Genomic DNA, 20082 nt, shown 5'->3' with positions numbered 1-20082 from the left:
CCTGGCTCAGAGTGTCATGTCTTATCTGATTCTTCTAGCATCTAGACACTATTTTATAATGCAATAAAGACATTGTAACGTCGTTCTCTACCTATAAAGCTCTTTCTTCCTCTTTCGAGTCAAGAAGAGACCAGCATTTGTGCTTTACCATCTTTCATTTAGATAGGCAAGTTCAGAAGACGACAGGCAGGCAAATTGTTATTAGACACTACTGTGCCTTAATTAAAGTTTCTTTTAAAAGTACATATTTCATATTTCTCCTTTCTTATCAAAAATATACCTTTTTTCTTGATATGCCAGATGCCATGCTGGAAGCATTTCGTGGCAGATTTGAAATGCAAAAATAATTATGACCTGGTATGGGACTACTCAGCTTGCTGTTTGGTTTTGGGGGGGATGGGTATTAAATCCTTTGTATTCTGTTTTGACTAAAAATTATCATTGTTATCTGTTTATCTTCCTTTCAGTGGGATTTCTGTTCAGTCTATCAATCCTTGGCCAGTCTTTGAACCCTTCTTCTGGTCCCCAGTTTCCCTGCATCGTCTAACAAAGAAATATTAATTTCTTTTTTCCTTATTTTGCCTCCCGAAGGGGCCCCAGTAACACTTACAACTTTGTCTTTACCCAATAATGGTGGGGAGGAAAGAGAACTCAGAAGTCAGGGCCTTTGGTTTCTAATGCAGGCTCTTCACATGCTCTGGTGTTCTTATTTCTTAAAAGGGAATGACAATATCTGCTCTCATAATTGTGAAGATCTAGCTATTAATGTAGATAAGCTCTAGAAAGCATAAAGTTATTTTTATCTTATAGGAAATATTGAGGGTTAATGGCATTGGCAAAAGTCTTTAGTCTTTTTAGGAGAAAGTTTCTTTGCAAAAACCATTTATTTAATGCCTCTGGGTTCCTTTACTTTTTTTTTTTTTTTTTTGAGACCGAGTCTCACTCTGTCACCCAGGCTAGAGTGTGCAGTGGCGCAATCTTGGCTCACTGCAACCTCTGCCTCCTGGGTTCAAGCAATTCTCTGCCTCAGTCTCCTGATTATCTGGGATTATGGGTGCCACTACTACCCCGTCTAATTTTTGTAATTTTAGTAGAGATGGGGTTTCACCATCTTGGCCAGGCTGGTCTTCAACTCCTGACCTTGTGATCCACCCACCTCAGCCTCCCAAAGTGCTGAGATTACAGGCGAGCCACTGCACCCGGCCAGTTCCCTTACTTTTTAACGTACAATGTGGGTACATAAAATATACCTGCATGTATGAATTTGGCTTGTGAGAAGAATGCTATGCAGTTTTATGGACTTTATCATTCTTGAGACTGAGCATCATTTGTGCTTTTGGTCCCTTCTACCACCCCTGTACCTATTGGGGTTTAATTTCTTAATTAGCAATAACTCCTACTTAATTTTATTCTCATTTCTTTTCCCTTGGATGGGAGTCTGGTTATACTTTTTGAACAAGGTTGACATAAAGCATAGGACTGGGAGATGTAATCTTAGGACAGGTGCAGGTGTAGTTATGGTAACTCTGGAGAACCACACTAAAAGCTGTGCCTGGGTAAATTTCACTTTGTGTTGACTTTGCATTTTCAGCATACTTTTAAAGACTTTAGTTGAACTACAATCTAATTTGATATCAGCTAACTTCTAGCATTTTAAAACATGACTTTGAAAGATTTTTTTTCCCTCCCTAAAAATCAGGTGAATACTGATGGTCTGGTGCTAAGAGGCTGGTATAACTGTCTGACACTGGCAATATATGGATCAGTGGATAGAGTGATAAGTCATGACAGAGACTCTCCACCACCACCACCTCCACCTCCACCACCTCCCCAGCCACAACCAAGTTTGAAAAGGAATCCAAAACATGGTGAGAATTTTAAATTTGCTTTTGCAAGTGAAACTTATATCCGTGGTGTAAAAAAAAAATAATTCGAAGAGCGCTCTTTTACCTTTTGTTTTTATTTTGTTTTATTTCTTGAGAGAGAGAGAGGAAGAAGAGAGGGGGAGAGAGGGAGGGAAGAGGTGGGAGGGAGAAACAGAGGGGCAGAGGGGGAGAGAGGGAGGAAGGGGGAAGACAAGAGAAAAAGAAGGAAAGAGGAGGCAAGAGAGAGAAGGGGAGGGAGAGAAAGGAGGGAAAGTGAGGGATCGGGGTGGGAGAGAGTGAGCAAGCACACCTTGTTCACCTTTTGAACCTTGCTTAAGAGTTGACAAGGTAGCTATCTGTTAGTCTCCCATTCTTGTCTGTAAGAGTTTCTTTTTATGTTGAAGTGGTGACATTTTATTTTCTTCCTCTATTTTCCTAGAGAGCTTTTAAAACTGATCTGAGGGAATTTTTTCTCATTTAAAATATCTTAATGATAATGCAATCTAGTGACTATTCATGATTTACTATTAAAATTATTTGTAAATGAATTGAAAAATAGGCAGGGAGTTTGTTACATATTCCCGGAATACTTACATAAATGACATTTTTTTTTTCAAGAGTGCATTTAAAATTTGATTAGGTATATACATCTTAACTAATGTAGATTTCTTCCACTTTTGAGAACCTTTTTCTCATTAACTGGAAACAAGAAAAATAAGAACTTCAGTGGCTTTCTTTCAGAAGGTAGGCAGCTGGACTCATGTTTCTCAGAATCTCTTCTCCTCACTCCAGTGTTAATCACTGTAAGAAGTTGACCACAAGGCTGAGTGCAGTGGCTCATGGCTGTAATCCTAGCACTTTGGGAGGCCGAAGTGGGAGGATTGCTTGGGGTCAAGAATTCAAGACCAGCCTGGCCAATATGGCGAGACCCTATGTCTATTTAAAAAAAAAGAAGTTGACACAATGAGATTCATAGCCAGCTGCAGTGGTATACATCTGTGTTCCCAGCTACTCCAGAGGCTGAGGCAAAAGGATCGATTGAGCCCAGGAGTTCGAGTCCATTCTGGGCAACATAGTGAGACTCCCATCTGTAAAAATAAATAAATAGGCTGGGCACGGTGGCTTATGCCTGTAATCCTTACACTTTGGGAGGCTGAGATGGGAGGATTGCTTGAACACAGGAGTGTGAGACCAGCCTGGGCAACATAGGGAGAACCTGCCCCTCCCCGCCCCCCCAAAAAAAGAAAGAATTAGCTGGGCATGATGGCATGTGCCTGTGGTCCAGCTACTCTGGAGGCCGAGGTGGGAGGATCTCTTGAGCCTGGGAAGTTGAGGCTGCAGTGAGTCATGATCGTGCCACTGCACTCCAGCCTAGGCAACGGAGCAAAACCCTGTCTCAAAAACAAAAACAAAAACCCACACACAAAATAAATAAATAAAAGGAGTTTCAAGAATACATTTTGAAATTGTAATTAAAGTGACTAAGGAATAATATTTTGCTTTATAATTAGCATTTTTGTGACTATAAATGACCTTTGTTTCTCTGAATCCTGATATAGTAATGTGGTGTGAGCTCTTTTTTTTCTGATGGTGGTCATACACTGTACTTTTCTTAGATCTTACCTGTTAAGCATAGTTACTCTTTCAGTTTTCTTTTTCTTTCAGTCCTTCATTTTTCTGTGCTTGTTTTTTTTTTTTTTAACCAAACCGTGAGCTCCTTGTGGATAGAAAGTATGTTTTACATATATTTGTGTTTTCAGTCTTACCATAGTGTCTGACATATGTAGCGGTTACTCTGAAAGTTTATTCATTTTACTGATTTGTTTTAAAATTGACACTTAAGCACATATATATATATACACATGTGTTTTTAACTTTTTATTTAAAAATTTTTTTAATTTAATTTTTTTATTTTTAGAGACAAGATTTTGTTATGTCACCCAGGCTGGAGTGCAGTAGCCTGATCATAGCTCACTGTAACCTTGTAATCCGGGACTCAAGCAGTCCTTCCACCTCAGTCTGTGGAGTACCTAGGACTATAGACGTGTGCCACCCTCCACCCCAACTCATTTTTTTGTAGAGATGGGGTCTCACTATGTTGCCCAAACTGGTCTCAAACTCCTAGCCTCAAGTGATCCTTTCGTCTCAGCCCTTCAAAGTGCTGGGTTGACAGGTGTGAGCCACCACACCTGGCCCCTTAACTTTTTACTTTGAGATAATTATAGATTGACAGAAGGTTGTAAAGAAATGTACAGGGAAGTCCTGTGCACTCTTTAGCCTCCCCCAGTGATAACATCTTTTATAAATATAGTACAATATCAAAACCAGAAAATTGGTGTTGGTGCAATCTGTGGAGCTTATTCAGATTTCACTAGTTAGACATGCACTTGTTTGTGTATGTGTAACTCTGTGCATTTTTATATCATGTGTACAGCCTTGCATAACCAACACCACGATCAAAATACTTATCTGGGCTGGGTGCCGTGGCTCACGCCTGTAATCCTAGCACTTTGGGAGGCTGAGGCGGGCAGATCACTTGAGGTCAGGAGTTTGAGACCAGCCTGGCCAACATGGTGAAACCTCATCTCTACTAAAAATACAAAAATTTGTTGGGCATGGTGATGCATACCTGTAGTCCCAGCTACTTGGGAGGCTAAGGCAGGAGAATCACTTGAACCCTGGTGGTGGAGGCTGCGGTGAGCCGAGATTGTGCCATTGCAGTCCAGCCTGGGCGACAGAGCAAGACTCCGTCTCAAACAAAACAAAACAAAACAAACAAAACCCCAAAATACTTAACTATACCATTGCCCCAAGGTTCCCTATTACCCCTTTATAGCCATATTCATCCCACCCATCTCTAGCCTTTGGCAGCCACTAATCTGTTCACCATTTCTATAGTTATATTATTTTACACATGTTACATCAATGGAATCATGCAGTATCTTTGTGAGACTGACTTTTTTCATTCAGCATAATTTACTTGAAGTTCAACGTATTATATATAAATAGTTTGTTGTTTTTTATTGCTGAGTAGTATTACAAAATATAGATGTACCAAAATTTAACTGCTAACCTGTTGTAGGACATTTGGGTAGTCTCTTTTTTTTTTGGCTATCACAAATAAAGCTGAACATTCCTGTATTTTTTTTGCATGAAAATAAAATCTTCATTCTCTGGGATTATGCCCAAGCCTAAGAGTGTGTACATTATATTTTGGTACGTGAGAAGTTAGAAATTCTAATGTTACCAATATAGATTAATTAGCAGAATTTCTGTTAAGATGCCAGGAAGGAAAAGTTTATCATCAGTTAATTCTGAAGATGAAAGTCTGAAATGATGACAAGTATTTTTTCAGTATGTGGGAAGTCAGAAATTCTAATGTTATTAATATAGATTAATTAGCAAAATTTCTGAGACACCAGGAAGGAAAAGTTTATTAGTTAATTCTGAAGATGAAAATCTCCCCAATGATGAAAAGTATTTTTTCCATTCATTTCCTTATACTTTAACATGATTATCTTTGTTCTACTTGGGGATTGATTTGTTTTAGGACTGCCTGTGTATACACAAATCTGTGCATACTCAAGTCCTGATGTTGGCCCTGAGGAACCTGCATATACGGAAAGTCAGCCCTTTATATATATGCAGATTTTGCATCCCTCAAATACCATATTTTAGATCTCTCTTTGCTTTAAAAAAAATCACATGTAAGTGGACCCACACAGTTCAAAGCCATGTTGTTTGGGGGTCATCTGTAATTTGAAAGTTCTTTTTCTGTCTCCCATAAAACACTAGCTGATGGGGAGAAAGAAGATCAGTTTAATGGAAGCCCTCCAAGACCACAGCCAAGGGGACCAAGAACTCCTCCAGGACCCCCTCCACCTGATGATGATGAAGATGATCCTGTGCCTCTGCCAGGTATAAATAAAACCAGTGCTAAGGTTTTCCCCCCTAGTAAATAGTACGTTTTTGTTTTTGTTTTGAGATGGTCTCACCCTGTCGCCCAGGGTGGAGTACAGTGGCTCACTGCAGCCTTGACCACCTGGGCTTACGTGATCCTCTCACCTCAGCCTCCTAAGTAGCTGGGACTACAGGTGTGCATCACCATGCCTTGCTGATTTTTAACATATCTGTAGAGATGGGGTCTCACTATTTTGCCCAGGCTGGAACTCCTGAGCTAAAGTGATCCATCTGCCTTAGCTCCATAAAGTGTTAGGATTATAGGCATAAGCCACTGTGCCTGGCTAATAGTGCTTTTTGATTAAGAAAAGAAGTTAGGTGCTAGTAATCAAATCTTGATGCAGTCTCCCCCCATGCTGTGCAGTATTTCCTTGTGTTTTTTTCTTTTTTCTTTCTTTCTTTTTTTGAGACAGGTTTTTGCTCTGTGACCCAGGCTAGAGTGCAGTGGCGCCATCTCAGCTCACTGCAGCCTTGAATTCCCGGGTTCAAGAAATCCTCCCACCTCATCCTCCCCAGTGGCTAGGACCACAGGTGTATACCACCACGCCTGGCTAATTTTTTAATTTTTTATAGAGAATAAGTTTCCTATGTTGCTTAGGCTGGTCTTGAACTCAAGTGATCCTCCCTCCTTGGCCCCCCACAGTTTTGGGATTTACAGGTGTGACCCACAGTGCCTGGCCACTAATTGTATTTTTCTTTCTGTTGGCCAGTTAACTTGTCAAAAAAAAATTTGTTAACTCATTTGAAGCTGTGCCAAAATAAAGTGTAAGTTTGCTGTAGTGATATGTACAAAAGAGTACCAGATAAAAATCAGTAGTATCGGTCTGGGTGTGGTAGCTCATGCCTGTAATCCTAGCACTTTGGAAGGCTGAGGCAGGAGGAGGACCTCTTGAGCCCAGGAGTGTGAGACCAGCCTGGGCAACATAGGGAGACGCTGTCTCTATTAAAAATAAAAATAAAATAAAATAAAAATAGGCTGAGCATGGTGGCTCACGCCTGTAATCCCAGCACTTTGGGAGGCCAAGGTGGGCGGATTACCTGAGGTTAGGAGTTTGAGACCAGCCTGGCCAACATGATGAAACCCCATCTCTACTAAAAATACAAAAATTATCTGGGTGTGGTGGTACACGCCTGTAATCCCAACTACTCGGGAGACTGAAGCAGGAGAATTGCTTGAGCCCAGGAGGCAGAGGTTGCAATGAGCTGAGATCATGCCACTGCACTCCAGCCTGGCCGACAGAGTGAGACTCTGTCTCAAAAAAAGAAAAAAATAAAAATAAAAAATAAAATAAAAATAAGTAGTATGTACTGGAAAAGATAAAAATCTGTATAGTTACTTAAAAGCTAAAAAGAAAAGGAATGGCTTAACAGTATACTTTATTATTGCTCACTGTGGCAGTTGTACAGTGTATACTCAATATTTTTTAAACAGCGAGTAATTCTTTTTTTTTAAAGGGTATTTATAAGCTATATCATCCAAAATATTAAGTAGTTGCCATATCCAGTCTTGCTGCCTTGTGTCATTTAAACCATTAAAATAGTCTGTGCCTTAAATCTCAATTTTTCAGTGTCTGGTGATAAGGAAGAGGATGCTCCTCATAGAGAAGATTACTTTGAGCCCATTTCTCCTGATCGGAATTCTGTTCCCCAGGAAGGGCAATATTCTGATGAAGGAGAAGTAGAAGAGGAACAACAAGAAGAAGGAGAAGAAGATGAAGATGATGTAGATGTAGAGGAAGAAGAGGATGAGGACGAGGATGATCGACGTACAGTAGACAGTATTCCTGAGGAGGAAGAGGAAGATGAAGAGGAAGAAGGTGAAGAGGATGAAGAAGGTGAAGGTGGGTTATGTTAGCTAGGACTTTGGGGTTTAAGTACTAGAAACTAACTCAATGCGGCTTTGAAAAATGCAAAAGAATTTCTAGCAAAGATAAATGGGTTCCAAGAAACCCAGGGTCAGAATGTAGCTAGGCCTCAAGGCATGACTAGAAATGAGATTTCCATCTCTCCTCTGCTTTGTGTGTTTACTTTAATCTCCCCTGTTTAACCAATCAGCCTAAACTGCCTGACTGTATCTCAGTTTTCTGTTTGACTTGCTACAATATGAGTTTCCCCTTGACAGCATCAGCTTTTGCCAGGAAAACAGGGTCATGCAGCAAATACATGTTGGTTAGGGATTTGGTGGCTGTTTTCAGAGTAAGGAGTGGTGAAGCTAGGTGGAATTCCTAAAGATGTCTGCCACCTAGGTATTTTAGCAAATGCTACATTATTTTTAAAAATTCAAGGGAAAAATCTCAATTATGCAAGTACATGTGGCTTTATTTTTCCTTTGAAAGCAAAAAGTGAGAGATATTCAAGCTAATTGGCTCTTAATTTGCCCAAGAAATGGCATTTAATGTAAAAGCATTTGTGCAGAATAACAGATAATCTGCCTTGGCTTTTTTCTACAGATAGTGAAAATGAGTGTCATTTGAGAATCACAGGGACAAATAGCTAGGTTACTGTGTGATACATTTTTTAGCTTTCCCCATTCCCAGATTATCAAATAATTATTTCTAGATTTATTGTATTTGGCAAAAGTAGTTAAATTTTAGGCAGGCAGTTTTCTTTTTTTCTTTTTTTTTTTTTTGAGACAAAGTCTCATTCCATGACCCAGACTGGAGCACGGTGGTGCGATCTTGGTTCACTGCAACCTTCACCTCCAGGGTTCAAGTGATTCGTCCCTCAGCCTTCCGAGTAGCTGGGCTTACAGGCGCCCACCCCTACGCTTGGGTAATTTTTGTATTTTTAGTAGAGACCGGGGTTTCACCATGTTGGCCAGGCTGGTCTCGGACTCCTGACCTCAAGTGATCTGCCCAGCTTGGCCTCCCAAAGTGCCGGGATTACAGGCATGAGCCACTGTGCACAGCCATATTTTAAATGAACACATTTTCTATCAAAATATAATGGAGACCTACAAAACTGTGTGATAGGTAAATGCAGAGAAATAAAAATTCAGGAATGTGAAATTAATGTTATAAAAAGAATCTACAATGGTTTTGCTGAAAATATTTGGTTTAACCTGATGATATTAGCTCTTACCTAACTTTAAAACAACCAGCTTTTTTCGTCTTAAAAATAATCTCTCAAGAGGACAAGCATAATTTCTTTCCTCCTGAGATAGATATTTTTGTTACTTTGAGACATTTCTAATTTTATTTCTGTGAGGAAAAGATATCTGTTACAGAGTTAGTTGTAAAACTGAACAGATACAGAGGAATTTGCTTAAAATGTTTGTCCAGTTTTCAGGTCTCACCCCTTTCAGGAAAAAAAGAAGTTTGTCCATAATTCTATTAGAAATTATAAAATGTTGTAAAATTGTGGATAAGATGTTGGGGCAGAAGTTGGTTTTGTTGAGGAAATCATTTTTAATGTTTTATTAAAACTATTTCTTGTTCAATCAGAACAAGAATCAGAACTATTTCTTGTTCAATCAGAATTTATTTTAATCAAAGATGATGTAATACTTAAATATTATTCATACTAATTTTCAGGGGATGATGGTTATGAACAAATTTCCAGTGATGAAGATGGAATTGCTGACTTGGAACGTGAAACATTTAAGTATCCAAACTTTGATGTTGAATACACTGCTGAAGACTTAGCTTCAGTTCCTCCTATGACATATGATCCGTATGACAGGGAGCTTGTACCACTCTTATACTTCAGTTGTCCATACAAGACTACTTTTGAAATTGAAATCAGTAGAATGAAGGATCAAGGTCCAGATAAAGAAAATTCAGGGGCAATCGAAGCCTCAGTGAAGTTAACAGAACTCTTAGATTTGTATAGAGAAGATAGAGGTGCAAAATGGGTAACAGCTTTAGAAGAAATTCCAAGTTTAATAATAAAAGGGTTAAGCTATTTGCAATTGAAAAACACAAAACAAGACTCCCTTGGCCAGTTGGTAGACTGGACCATGCAAGCTTTAAATTTACAAGTAGCGCTTCGCCAACCTATCGCCTTAAATGTTCGACAGCTCAAAGCTGGGACCAAATTAGTGTCCTCACTAGCAGAATGTGGGGCTCAAGGAGTTATGGAACTGCTACAAGCAGGAGTGATCAATGGATTATTTGAGCTTCTGTTTGCTGATCATGTATCATCTTCTCTTAAGTTAAATGCTTTTAAAGCTTTGGACAGTGTCGTTAGTATGACAGAAGGAATGGAAGCTTTTTTAAGAGGTAGGCAGAATGAAAAAAGTGGTTATCAGAAGCTTCTGGAACTCATACTTTTAGATCAGACTGTGAGGGTTGTTACTGCTGGTTCAGCTATTCTCCAAAAATGCCATTTCTATGAAGTCTTGTCAGAGATTAAAAGACTTGGTGACCATTTAGCAGAGAAGACTTCATCTGTTCCTAACCACAGTGAACCTGATCACGACACAGATGCTGGACTTGAGAGAACAAACCCAGAATATGAAAATGAGGTGGAAGCTTCTATGGATATGGATCTTTTGGAATCCTCAAATATAAGTGAAGGGGAAATAGAAAGGCTTATTAACCTCCTAGAAGAAGTTTTTCATTTAATGGAAACTGCCCCTCATACAATGATCCAACAACCTGTTAAGTCTTTCCCAACGATGGCACGAATTACTGGACCTCCAGAGAGGGATGATCCATACCCTGTTCTCTTTAGGTAAGACATGTTTGCCTTTTGGGAAATAAATTCCACAAATCATTGGAGACAATTTTATGTGGTTGATTTTGCTTTTTATCTGATTGTAGCTAACTTATTTATGTGTAAGGATACTGGATATTTCAAAACAGTTATTCAGTAGTGGAACTGAGAAGTATGTTACTGTGGGTGAGCTTATATTGTGTTAGTTCTTAAAGCAAAAATGGGAACTTCAGTGAAGATTTTAGTAATTAACAATGATGCTTGTATAAGCATGTCTATGAGCAAGAATAAATGAGAAACTGCTGACTTGCTTCTGGGAAGGTGGTACAAAGGAATGGTGTAGGAAGGAGAGCTCTTCTGTGTGAATCATTCTGTACTTACTACTCTTAATACATTGTAAGTTAAAATTATATTTTACTAACTTAATTTTACAGTCCTGGTTAAAGATGTCTTTAAGTTTCCATTACTACATGTTTCTGCCATCTACCCCTCTCATTATCTGTTGATACAGTTTTGCCATTGTTAGGACCAGCATCCATAGTAGATTTTTTATTTTGTTTTGAGACTTTCTTACCATTTGCCTGTAAATAATTTCCTAACAAAAAAATGGAAAAATGGCATTTGAATTATTTTATTACTTACTTTTGTGATTAATATTTTCATTGATTTGGAGCATAGTGCATTCCCAGGAGATGGGATATGTGTCCACTCTAAAATCTCCACTTATCCAAGTTCCTGTTTTTAGCTGAAACTATTAACACCTTGTCTTCGTTTGAGTTTCCTAAAAGGATAACTGGAGTCAAAGTCTTGGGTGCAGTTTCTTTGTTTGAAAGATTATCCTAGGAAGCAGAAATGCATGAAGAGAGTAAGATAAGGAGAAAAACCAAAAAAAAAAAAAAAAAAAAGATAAGGAGAAAAACCAGTAAAGGAAGTATTATTATACTTACTGCTGTGGACAGCTGGGGCTTATCCTACTGGGGACCCTCCAAAGAACTAGTTAAAGTGTATCTCCTGCTTATCCTCCTAAAACATTCAGGCTGGGGCATTCGTCTACCAACTCTCCCCTTTGGTTCAAGGATGCCCACAAGAAACTTTAACTCTTTTATGCTTCTGAGCTGTTCATGCTTGTGGTCTGAGCACGCTTTAATCCCTTTGGGGGAAACCCTGAGAAAGAAAGGTAGGGAGGCCCAAAGTGAACACTTGAGGCCAGATACTGGCAACCCTCACAGATTGTGTACTGGGAAATCAATGCATCAGTGATGGGAGGTTGGGGAGCAGTAATATGTAAGAGATGGGCAGAGAATGCATTTAGGCAGGATACTTAGAAGGAATAGAAAGACAAAATGAGAAGCAGGAGAGAATAGAAACCAAGGAAGCAAATAGTTTTTAGGAACTATTACAGGTGGCTCACGCCTGTAATCCCAGCACTTTGGGAGGGCAAGACAGGTGATTCACCTGAGGTCAAGAGTTCAAGACCAGCCTGACCAGCGTGGAGAAACCCCATCTCTACTAAAAATACAAAATTAGCGGGGCATGGTGGCGCATGGGTGTAATCCCAGCTACTTGGGAGGCTGAGGCAGGAGAATCGCTTGAAACCGGGAGGCAGAGGTTGCAGTGAGCTGAGATCTCACCATTGCACTCCAGCCTGAGCAGCAAGAGCGAAACTCCATCTCAAAAAAATAAAAAATAAAAAATAAGTAACAAAACACACACGCACACACACAAACTAGCCAGGCTTGGTGGAATGCTCCTGTAAACCCAGCTACTTGGGAGGCTGAGGCAGGAGAATCCTTTGAACCCGGGAGGTTGGAGTTTCTGGTGAGCCGAGATTGGGCCACTGCACTCTAGCCTGGGCAACAGAGTGAGATGCTATCTCAAAAAAAGAAAAACTAGCCAGGCATGGTGGCGCACGCCTGTAATCCCAGCTAACTCGGGAGGCTGAGGCAGGAGAATCGCTTGAACCCAGGAGGCAGTGGTTGCAGTGAGCCAAGGTTGTGCCACTGCACTCCTGCCTGGGCGACAAGAGCGAAACTCTGTCTCAAAAAAAAGAAATTTGGCCAGCCTGGGCAACATAGGGAGACCTCATCTCTACAGAAAATAAAAAATTTAAAAAAAAATTAGCTGGGAATGGTAGTGTGCGCCTGTGGTCCCAGCTGCTCAGGAGGCTGAGGTGGGAGGATTGCTTGAGCCTGAGAGGTTAAGGGTGCAGTGAGCGGTGATTGTGCCACTGCACTCCAGTCTGGGCAGCAGAGTGAGACCGTGTCTCAAAACAAGAAATTTGGCTAAGAGAAAAAGTAAGAAACAAGGCAGCAGCTAGAAGGAGATGTTGGGGTCAAAAAGGAAGGTTCTTATTTTTTAGGAGTGGGAGAGGCTTGAGCATATTTGTAGGCTGGGAATAATGACTCATTTATAAAGTCAGTGGAGAGAGATGTTTATGATGTAGGAGTAAACAATAACAATTGCTGGAGCAAGGCTTGGTGGGAGATGAGGACAAGAGTACAAGTGTAGGAGTTTGGTTTTGGGCAGGAGAAAGGGAATCTTGTAAGTATGCAAATATAATACATTTGTAGTCTTGGAGATTGTAAAGAAATTTAGGTACTTCTTACTAACAACTTTATTGTTAGTAGAATAGGTGATGCTTTCAGTCACTGAGAAGAAGCTAGTAATTAAATACGTACTGTTTTTTTCCCACCATATGGAGGAGGTACATTTGGGTATCAGACAAGAGGAAATAAAGGGCCCAGAATGGTTGTGCTAAGGAATTTGGATTTTATTTGTAGAACATGGAAAGGTATTGAATATTTTGGAGTAGCAGATCTGATATGATCAGAGTAATATTCTCAGATTTTGTGTTGCAAGATGTATTGCAATGGAAAAGAAATTAGAGTTACTAGGAAGATAAGACAGTCTGAGGTTTCTAGGTACTAGGTTTTAAGTAATTTGCCCTTAACAGGTAATGGAAAGGCAAATATTGTGCTTATAGTGACAGAGATTGTGAAATAGCCATTATATTATATAATAGTACTAGGACTTGGCAACAGGACCTAGTAGGCGAAGGAAAGTGAGAAGGAGCTAGAGATTTCTAGCCAAGGTAGCAATTGGAGCTGTGGTTTTATTGACAGAAACTGGTAAATTAGGAAGGAGAGTGAATTTTGAAAGGAAAAATAATTGTACTTTGGAGGGTTTGTTTTTGAAGTGGTGGCAAGGCTCTATTGTCCTATGTTAGGGTCCCCAAGAGCACCAAGATTCTCTAGGAGGACTCACAAAACTCAGCGTATAATACTCAGCAAAGGAAAAAGGTACCTGGGAGGAAGTTGGGAAAACCAGTTGCAAGCTTCCAGAATCCTCTCACAGTGGAGTTGCATAGTGCCTGCCTAATTCTCACAGCAACAGGTTGTGACATGTGTGAAGTGTTGCCTGTTGAGGAAGCTCTTTAGAAACTTGGCACCCAGGCTTTTTTATTTTTTATTTTTAAGTAGCAACAATGACATGTTTTGATACATGTATACATTGTGGAATAATTATATCAAGTTAATTGGCATGCAAAATTTTTTATTGTGGGTAGTCATGTAGGCACTCACTGCCTATCTTCTACCAGAATTCCAGACTCCTAGAAGGAAAGTAGGTGTTCAGCATAACCATATTGTTTGTGCAAATAATTTAGGCACAAGGAACCATTCTTATCAGTTAGGGGCTTGGGAACCCTCTCGAAATCTAAGTTGCCAGAAGTTAGCCAGTAGCCAGCCTTGCAAGCAGACCTCTAAGGATGTGCAGTCTGAAGTTTGCTATTTTAACCATTCTCTGAATGGTCCATAAGGAGGATGCTCTTGGAGCATAGTAATTCTGGAGTTTTGTCTTCTTGAGGGTTCTGTTTGCCTTCGTAGTAAGCAGTCACTGGTGGGTGTTTATTATTGTGAAGTAGAAGCCTGGGTTTAAATAGTAATAGGACTGAAGAGGGAATTTCAGCTTTTGACAAAATTAAGTTCTGGCCTGTCATTTACTTTTTAGTAGTATTTTGATGGGTTTATGAAAGCTATTGTGTTACCATTTGCAGTGACTAAAATGGAAGAGATTGAGTCAGAATTATAAATAATTTTATTCTTTTTAACATTCAGAAAATTATGATATTCTTACTAATTAAAAATTAAGAAGTTTTCATTAAGCTGGTTCTATCTTGTAGTCAAGAGATGTTTTGACAGATTTTTACCCCATTTTTGAGTATTTGAAAAAATATGATGTTTTGGTTCTTTTTTCTTTAAAATCTGGTTAAGTTTCATTTTAAAAAAGTTGAGGAATGAGATCATGTCCTTTACAGGGACATAGATGAAGCTGGAAGCCATTATCCTCAGCAAACTAATGCAGGAACAAAAAACCAAATACTGCATGTTCTCACTTGTAAGTGGGAGCTGAACGGTGAGAACACATGGACACAGAGAGGGCAGCAACACACACTGGGGCCTGTTGAGGGAGAACAGGGGATTGGGGGAGAGCATCAGGAAAAATAGCTAATACACGTGGGCCTCATACCTAGGTGATGGGTTGATAGGTGCAGCAAACCACCATGGCACACGTTTATCTATGTAACAAGCCTGCACATTCTGCACATGTACTCCAGAACTAAAAAATTTTTTAAACAAAGAAAGAGATAAAAAAGTTGATTTTGGAAAAGAGTTTAGGGAGGATGAGGCAAAAGGATCACTTGAGTCCAGAGAATTGTTTAAGACCAGGAGTTTGAGTCCAGCCTGGGAACATAGCTAGATCTCGTCTCATAAAAGAGTGCTATGTGTGGTAATACTAACTACTTAAATGTTAAAAATTGACAATTTGAAAGCTTTTTCCCTAGAGATACTAATTCAGATCTATTGTAGTGAATCTGAGTATACTCTATTTTTCTATAGTACAGTCATCCCTCACTGTCTGCGAAATTGGTTCTCAGACCTCCCTTGGATACCAAAATCCAAGGACGCTCCAGTCTCTGATATAAAATATAAAATGATGTAGTATTTGCATATAACCTATGCATATCCTCTTGTATACTTGAAGTCATGTCTAGATTACTTATAATACATAGTACAATATAAATGCTCTGTAAATAGTTGTTATACTATTATTGTGTAGGGAATGATGTAAGAAAAAAGTCTGTACATGGTCAGTACAGATACATTCTTTTCTTTTCTTTCTTTCTTTTTTTTTTTTTTTTGAGACAGAGTCTTGCTCTTTCACCTAGCCCAGGCTGGAGTGTGGTGGCATGATCTTGGCTTTCTGCAGCCTCAACCTCCTGGGCTTAAGCTATCCTCCCACCTCAGCCTCCCAAGTAGCTGGGACTACAGGCATGGGCTGCCATGGCCAGCTAATTGATTTTTGTAGAGACAGGGTCTCACTATGTTGCTCAGGCTGGTGTGAAATTACTGCACTCAAGTGATCCTCCAGCCTCGGCCTCCCAAAGTGCTGGGATTACAGGCGTGAGCCACCACAGCCAGCCCAGGCTTTTTTTTTTTTTTTTTTTTTTTTTGATGCAGGGTCTCACTCAGGCTGGAGTGCAGTGGAACAATCATGGCTCACCGCAGCATTGACCTCCCTGGGCTCAGCCTCTTCAGTAGCTGAGACTACAGACATGTGCCACCACGCCTGGCTAATTTTTATATTTTTTGTAGAGACAGGGTTTTGCCATGTTGCCCAGGCTGGTCTTGAGCTCCTGGCTTCAAGTGATGTGCCCGCCTCGGCCTCCCAAAGTGCTTGGGATTGTAAGCGTGAGCAACTGCACCTGGCACCAGATGCACTTTAAAAAAATATTTTCAATTTGCGTTGGCTTAATCCACAAATGCAGATACGGAGTGCGCGGTGGCTCACGCTTGTAAGCCGGGCGCGGTGGCTCACGCTTGTAATCCCAGCACTTTGGGAGGCCGAGGCGGGCGGATCACGAGGTCAGGAGATCGAGACCACGGTGAAACCCCGTCTCTACTAAAAATACAAAAAATTAGCCGGGCGTGGTGGTGGGCGCCTGTAGTCCCAGCTACTTGGAGAGGCTGAGGCAGGAGAATGGCGTGAACCCAGGAGGTGGAGCTTGCAGTGAGCCGAGATCGCGCCACTGCACTCCAGCCTGGGTGACAGAGCGAGACTCCGTCTCAAAATAAATAAATAAATAAATAAATAAATAAATAAAAATAAAAAAATATTTTCAATTTGCGTTGGCTTAATCCACAAATGCAGATACGGAGTGCTGACTGTATATACTATATTTTTCCTAGATACACGAATTTAAATATACCGATATGCCATGAATAAAGTAGGACCATGGTGAAAAAGGAGCATTTGCTAAGTGTCCTGGAAAGAAGGCCCAAAATTTAAAGAAAAAACTTGTCAATAATTATTTATTTAACATCTGTTGAGTGCTAACTAGGACAAAGCCTCACAGAACATTCACTTTTATTTGGCCTCATCTAGAGAAGATTTGTCACTCACATTATGTTTTCAGTTAAAGCAGTATATTACTGAGGATAAGGATTATGGTCATTAAAAATTTTTATCAGTGTCTTGTCTGAATATTGAGTAAATGAAGAATGCTTTGCACTGACTTGACATCTATCAATTAACTCTTCCACAGATATCTTCACAGTCATCACTTCTTGGAGTTGGTTACCTTGCTTCTGTCAATTCCAGTAACAAGTGCTCACCCTGGGGTGCTGCAAGCCACAAAAGATGTTTTGAAGTTTCTTGCACAGTCACAGAAGGGTCTTCTTTTTTTTATGTCAGAATATGAAGCAACAAATTTATTGATCCGAGCTCTGTGTCACTTTTATGATCAAGATGAGGAGGAAGGTCTCCAGTCTGATGGTGTTATTGATGATGCCTTTGCCTTGTGGCTACAGGACTCGACACAGACATTGCAATGTATTACAGAACTGTTCAGCCATTTTCAGCGTTGTACAGCCAGTGAAGAAACTGACCATTCAGATCTCTTGGGAACCCTGCACAATCTTTATTTGATTACTTTTAATCCTGTGGGAAGATCAGCTGTTGGCCATGTTTTTAGTCTGGAGAAAAATCTCCAAAGTCTTATTACTCTAATGGAGTACTATTCCAAAGAAGCCTTAGGGTAATTTCCTACTTACTCCTTAAATTTTCTATGATGTTAGAAAATCAGATTAACTAATGGTCTAGTTTCTTAAAACAAGGTGTTATTTTGAGAGGGAAAAACTATAGTTTTGATATAACACATAACTTGTTAATTAAAGGTTAGAGTGACAGAAATCTCTAAAATATAAGATGTGGCTATAAAGTAATACAGTGGACTCTTTAGCACCTTCCTTCAGTTAACCCATGGTGTTAAAGATTGCAACTGTAGTACCCCTTGCTGTTTTATGTAGAGGGGAATTCTGAGGCACAGGAATACGTACCTTAAGGTATATATTCCTTTTATTCCTCTTACACTCTTTTGCTGGCTCCTGCCCTTGCATTCTAAACCATACTCTGGATTCAGAATTGCTTCGACTAGATGGGTAAATTGAGAATGATAATGGTTTGAAGAGCCTTCTTGGCAAGGCAGAGGGCTTTAGTGTATGAGAAGAAAGACATGCTTTATTTCTGGTTCATGTCACACAAGGCAAATGGCATCCAGATAACTACCCTCACTATGAGGACTTGGTATATAACTCCTTGAGTGACAGATCTTTTGTGGGGTGCTTATGAAAAGCAAACAGCAATGACTTCCATGCCTAGCTATATCTTAACAGGTTTATAGTGGAATACTGACTATGGAAGGCAGGTGATCATACTGGTTCCTATTTATCCAGATTGGACAAATATTTTGAAGGAGACTAATGAAGTATACTTCCTAACCTTTCATTGCTAATGAAGTATACTTGTTAATATTTCATTGTTTTTCTGATCTTATTTCTTAATAGAATTTTACTTTCCATGGTGATATGTATGCTTTTTTATATACTTTTAAGTAATGGTTTCAGGTGAATTGGATATGAACTGTAAAATCTGATTTCTTGTCTTCAGACAATTAGTCATGTTTTATTGTAAATTTCCTTGATCTCTTTAAAGCCAAGTAGAAGAAAATATTTTAAAAATTGTTCCTAAAAAATTGTTTTTGTATCCAAAACTTAAAAACCTTATTTTGTTTCAGTGATTCCAAATCTAAGAAGTCAGTAGCTTATAATTATGCATGCATACTTATTTTGGTGGTGGTTCAGTCTTCCAGTGATGTTCAAATGCTAGAACAACATGCAGCATCTCTCTTGAAGCTTTGTAAAGCAGATGAAAATAATGCTAAATTGCAAGGTATGGTACTTAAAGTTATTTTAAGCATTTGTAATATGTGAAGGAACAAACCTTTGAATATCTGTAATTAGTCCTTCATCATGTTTTGATAATATACATAGTAATACTGCTTTTAACTTCCTGAAATTACTTTTTATGAAGACAGTTTATAAAAACTAAAGGTTGACAAAATGTTTTAGTATATAAACAAAATAGTTTTTACAAGTACCTTTTCTGGAAAGTCATGAAAATTGGTGGTTTGTTGAAATTTCTAATCAAAATGGAAGAGGTAGTTTAAGGCAAACTCAAGGCCGGGTGCGGTGGCTCATGCCTGTAATCCCAGCACTTTGGGAGGCCAAGGCAGGTGGATCACCTGAGGTCAGGAGTTCAAGACCAGTGTGGCCAACAAGGTGAAACTCCATCTCTACTAATAATACAAAAATTAGCTGGGCGTGCTGGCACACGCCTGTGGTTCCAGCTACTCGGGAGGCTGAGGCAAGAGAATTGCTTGAACCCGGGAGGTGGAGGTTGCAGTGAGCCAAGATCGCACCACTGCGCTCCAGCCTGGGCAACAGAGCAAGACTCCATCTCAAAAAAAAAAAAAAAAAAAAAAAAAAGACTCAAAAGTTTAGTTTTGGGTATAGTTTTCCTCTGTGTGTTTTGCTGTGTATATATTTCTACATAAAACACAAACTACAACTTAGAAATCTAGTTGTGGAGTAACACATTTGTGCTATCCTCAAAAGTAAAGAATAGTAAATATGAATATTACTTTTTAAAGTATATAAATGTATATTGAATGACGTTTATGGGAAACCTTATGTGGGCAGCCTTGAAAAGTTTAATATACCTAATCATAAGTTTTAAATTATTTTATTTTGGTTCCTCGTTTTCTGAGAAAGTAGAAAATTTGATAACATTGAGTAAATATTGTAAAAATGCTTTAAAATTAGCATGTGGCCTCTTCTTTTCTTTTTAATCCTAAATTTTACTTGTGATAGCTCCAGTAAAAGTTGGGTAGTAAACTCGACTTCCCATTCTGGGAATAGATTTTTTTCCTGAAGAATGCGTTTATAAAAGGAGGGCACACAGTGTCTTCGAAGGTATTATTAGTGCTTTAGTACTTTTTCTGGGTGTTGGGTATTCTGGTATTTGTTTTATTATTATTTCTTATATCTTTGAGCTATATATTCTATATATAAGAAAGATTTAATTTTAAAATGCATGGGGAAAATTGTACAGCTATAATTCTTGTGGAGGAGTGTAGAACCAAGGAAAGGCCTGGCTACTATTTTCTGTTTCCTATATGGCATCTGGAACTGGTATTTCACTT

At 39.3% G+C, this 20082-nt stretch overlaps 1 protein-coding gene across 2 annotated transcripts in view; it reads left to right on the top strand.

Annotated features, from left to right (window-relative positions):
- Window positions 1–20082, top strand: part of VIRMA (vir like m6A methyltransferase associated) — a 65009-nt gene that overhangs the window by 16796 nt on the left and 28131 nt on the right. For both annotated transcript variants that reach the window (XM_032760061.2, XM_032760062.2), the window contains 6 exons: window positions 1700–1868; window positions 5661–5783; window positions 7394–7666; window positions 9359–10499; window positions 17086–17577; window positions 18616–18770. In XM_032760061.2, the coding sequence (XP_032615952.1) occupies window positions 1700–1868; window positions 5661–5783; window positions 7394–7666; window positions 9359–10499; window positions 17086–17577; window positions 18616–18770 (2353 nt within the window). The remainder of the gene's footprint in view (window positions 1–1699; window positions 1869–5660; window positions 5784–7393; window positions 7667–9358; window positions 10500–17085; window positions 17578–18615; window positions 18771–20082) is intronic.

Source organism: Hylobates moloch, unplaced genomic scaffold (assembly GCF_009828535.3).
Source record: "Hylobates moloch isolate HMO894 unplaced genomic scaffold, HMol_V3 SCAFFOLD_9, whole genome shotgun sequence".
NCBI lineage: Eukaryota > Metazoa > Chordata > Mammalia > Primates > Hylobatidae > Hylobates > Hylobates moloch.
This window is presented reverse-complemented; position numbering and strand designations above follow the sequence as displayed.